At 39.1% G+C, this 3,564-nt stretch overlaps 1 protein-coding gene across 1 annotated transcript in view; it reads left to right on the forward strand.

Moving 5' to 3' along the window:
- LOC140327481 (probable phospholipid-transporting ATPase IA) overlaps positions 1–3,564 on the forward strand; it is a 34,867-nt gene that overhangs the window by 22,568 nt on the left and 8,735 nt on the right. The window contains exons 3-4 of the mRNA XM_072406867.1: positions 110–224; positions 2,002–2,101. Of these exons, the coding sequence (XP_072262968.1) occupies positions 110–224; positions 2,002–2,101 (215 nt within the window). The remainder of the gene's footprint in view (positions 1–109; positions 225–2,001; positions 2,102–3,564) is intronic.

A 3,564-nucleotide genomic window follows, 5' to 3' on the forward strand; every position in this document is an offset into this window, starting at 1 on the left:
TTCTGCTTGATGCTGTTGTCTATTTATGTTGTCACTGCTTGTAGATGTACTGTGATTTCTTTTTCACTTTGTAAATGGCAAAATATATAAAGCCGTGTTTTCTCAACAGGATACGAGAAGACTGATGATGTGTCGGAAAAGACCTCCTTGGCTGATCAGGAAGAAATGAGAACTATTTTCATTAACCAGCCCCAGTTTGTAAAATACTGCAACAACCATGTCAGGTAAGAATTTACCTAGGAGTGATTACATATGTCTAAAAGTGCCAAAAAGGCCAGCTTTTATATGGGTGCCATGATTTTTTCTTGACCAGTGTACATTTTGCTGTTGGTGATAATTTAAATATTCAGTGCATGCATTTTATCCCTGGATTTGATTTATGCCTGATCTTTGCTAGGAATGCAATAAAATGTCTTATTGTAGGGAAATTTTGCTCCTTCTTTCCAATTCTCTATGCTGGTTTTTCTCCGTAACATCCTCACCTCTAATGACTGGTGTCCTATCAGACTTGCATTGCAGAGAAGGGAAGAAGCGCAGTTCTGTTATTGAAAGCCGATGACTGAGTGCAGTAGGATTCATTTCAGTGTTTACTGGACTGAGCTGTCCTATTTAGAAACCTTGCACAAATACTATAGTACAGAAGGTAATAAAGAGAATTTGGATGTTAGCACAAAAGCATCAATTTACACAAGCTTTAACACCAGACTAAAGCACACAGTTTTCAGCCTTGAGACTGTCATTTTCCAATCTCATTGAAAATAGATGTCACAAGTTTGTGTAAGCTTTGTATACTGAGCCTTGTTGGACAATAACCCTTGACATTGAATGAAGTGGGGAAAAATAGAGACAAATTGACATATTAAAAAGGCCCCAATATATTATACTATCTGGCCTTCATGGAGGACACTTTTTCATGTTTCCTTTGACCAGCTCTCCAAAATGTAAGCTGTGAAACTGTTTATTGAGCCAATTAGATTCATAGACACCAGCATATAAATGAAGCATGGCTTCTGTTTGCATGGTAGTATGTCAAAAAGACGTACAGCAATCAGGCTTATTACCATTGCTCTCCAGGACTGGCCTGTCTTATGCGAGAACACTAGAAGATATCCAGCTCCTTGTGTGAGCATTAGTGATATTTATTCTGCTTTTCTCGGTGCTTACCAGTCACAAAACAAGGAAGGAAGACTGTCTGCTGTTGGGTAATTTGTTTGCTGCTAGCGTCCTGCTGAGGAGATTTCCCTTCTCTTCCACCCCTAGGAAAATGAAAGAAAGAGTCAGTCACCCCACAGTAAAGGGATTTCCACTTTTAGACCATCAGCAAAAAGTTTGTCCTAATTGAATGATTTTTCTCATTCTGGTGACAACCCTGAGAAAACATATTCAGAATACAGCATTTTGAGACAGTGGCCACCTGCCCAATTGGACGTAAAATGGAAACCACCCTAACAGGGATACACAAATACCCCTGAAAAATCTCCATTTACATAACATTACATTTTAAAATGTCCATAGTTTGTCCATGTTTACCACCTTGATTTCAAAGAGGAAAGGGGGGCTCACCATGATAATCTGGTGCCACCTCATCCCCCATTTCTTTCCCTTAGCCCATATACATCACTTTTATTCTGAGCCAATCTTGAAAGTTAATAGATAGTTTTTAGCATTCTGCAGAGTGGCCGATAGTTGGTTGCATGATTAAGCACCCTCTAAGGTTTATGAATAGCTTTAATATTTTATCGGGACCAGGAAATAATTCTCAACCAGTGTACTAATACTACTAGGGTAAATTTTTGCTTCCTAGAGATGATCACCCACATAATACTGCCTGCCTTATTAAAGTTAATTTTTAGATTATTACCGAGTAAAGCATTCCTGTGGAAGCCAGGATGTGAGAAGTAAGAAACATTGACCGTAAAATGTATTTTATCAACACTAATATACAATAACAAACTAATGTAATGTAATAATAATAACAAACTCCTGTTTGGTGATTTCCAGCACTGCAAAATACAATGCCATCACCTTCCTGCCAAGATTCCTTTACTCTCAGTTTAGAAGAGCAGCCAACTCGTTTTTCCTGTTCATTGCCTTGCTTCAGGTGAGCTTTATATTGTTAAACTAAATGTACTGTACTTTTTCCTGGCCGTTTAATTAGCAAACATATTTTGCAAAGCGATGATGAAATGTCTCCTAAGAAGAGTTTCACTTTATGCTGTATCATTGCTGTAATCAGACATGTGAAGGCTTCACAGATCTTGCTAAGGGGCTACCTATTGTTTTTATCTGAAGGGTTAAGCTGCATACACACGTGCAATTATTGTCGTTGGAAAGGATTTTTCACAACACTTGAACAAGTGCTGTAAATACAGCACCGGTCTGCTCTATGGAGAGTGGGTGGGAGAACGACAGAGCGGCACCCCGCTGCGCGCTCTCCCCCTTCCCTTGCATTGGGAACGTTCATCGTCTGTGGATCCCCCAGGACGGTTGTTCGGACTGTGAACGACAGGCACTGTACCAAGGCCAGATTCTCATCCGATATCGGCCCTAAGCTGATTATTGGGTGAGAACCATTGGAGGTTTGTACGTATCTTTACTCTGAAAGTTTGCTGCTTCTTAAAGATTTGATAAGCTGGCAGATGACTATTTAATGCTACCATGCAGTGCACGCTTACAATGTCAGAAATATTGTACACGTGCCTAGTGTGTATTTATCCTGAACAATTGCGTACCTCCATTCAATCAAATAACTGTGGTAGTTATTACAGTTTCTTGGTGTTCACTCAGTTGACTTGTATTTGTAAATTGATGGAGAATTTGGCATTTTACACATACAGACAATAATTTAAAGTGAACCTGTGTCCAGCCTGTGCATACCAAGGTATTTGGATATTGTAAACAAGCAGTTAAAGCATTTTTACATCACAGTTCCTCTCTGTAACTGTAGACATTGTGGGGAAATGTATCTTTAAATTTCATAGCAGAAGCACTAAGATCCTCCACCTAGCTCAAGAACAGAATCATGGGAGCTTGCCAGTAGCACAGATTGTTTCTAAGCTGTTCGAGAATGACTAAAATTGGTTTGAGAGTGAGTTATTTCCCAGTACATGGATCTACGGATCTGAGGTGAATAAGGGCTTGTTTTGAAGCTCTATGTAAAAGGTTTAATGATCATGTCTGGACACAGGTCCAATTTAAATAGTTGACATTCCTGCACCTGTCCCAAGAGTGTGGTGATGTGACACTTCTTTTTCCTCTATCACAACTTTGATAAAGCCATTTTTAAAAAAGGGCGATCACATTTGATGTTGTTGCAATCAGAGTTTTGATCACCATTTTTGTAATTTGCAGTCTGAAGCTCTGGCTATTTTAATGAAGTAACTGAGTTCAACTTTTTCTAGCCAGATCACCACTTTAAAGTGTCTGTGGGCTTTCTTTTTGGCTTCTAATCAGTACTTTTAAAGTGTCTGTAAAAGCCTGCGTTGGTTTTCTGAACCTTCACTCTTCCTGAATAACAGGCAGTTCTTGTTGGATGAATCTTCCCACTTCCTGAATTTTTCTGTT

The sequence above is a fragment of the Pyxicephalus adspersus genome, chromosome 3 (genome assembly GCF_032062135.1).
Source record: "Pyxicephalus adspersus chromosome 3, UCB_Pads_2.0, whole genome shotgun sequence".
NCBI lineage: Eukaryota > Metazoa > Chordata > Amphibia > Anura > Pyxicephalidae > Pyxicephalus > Pyxicephalus adspersus.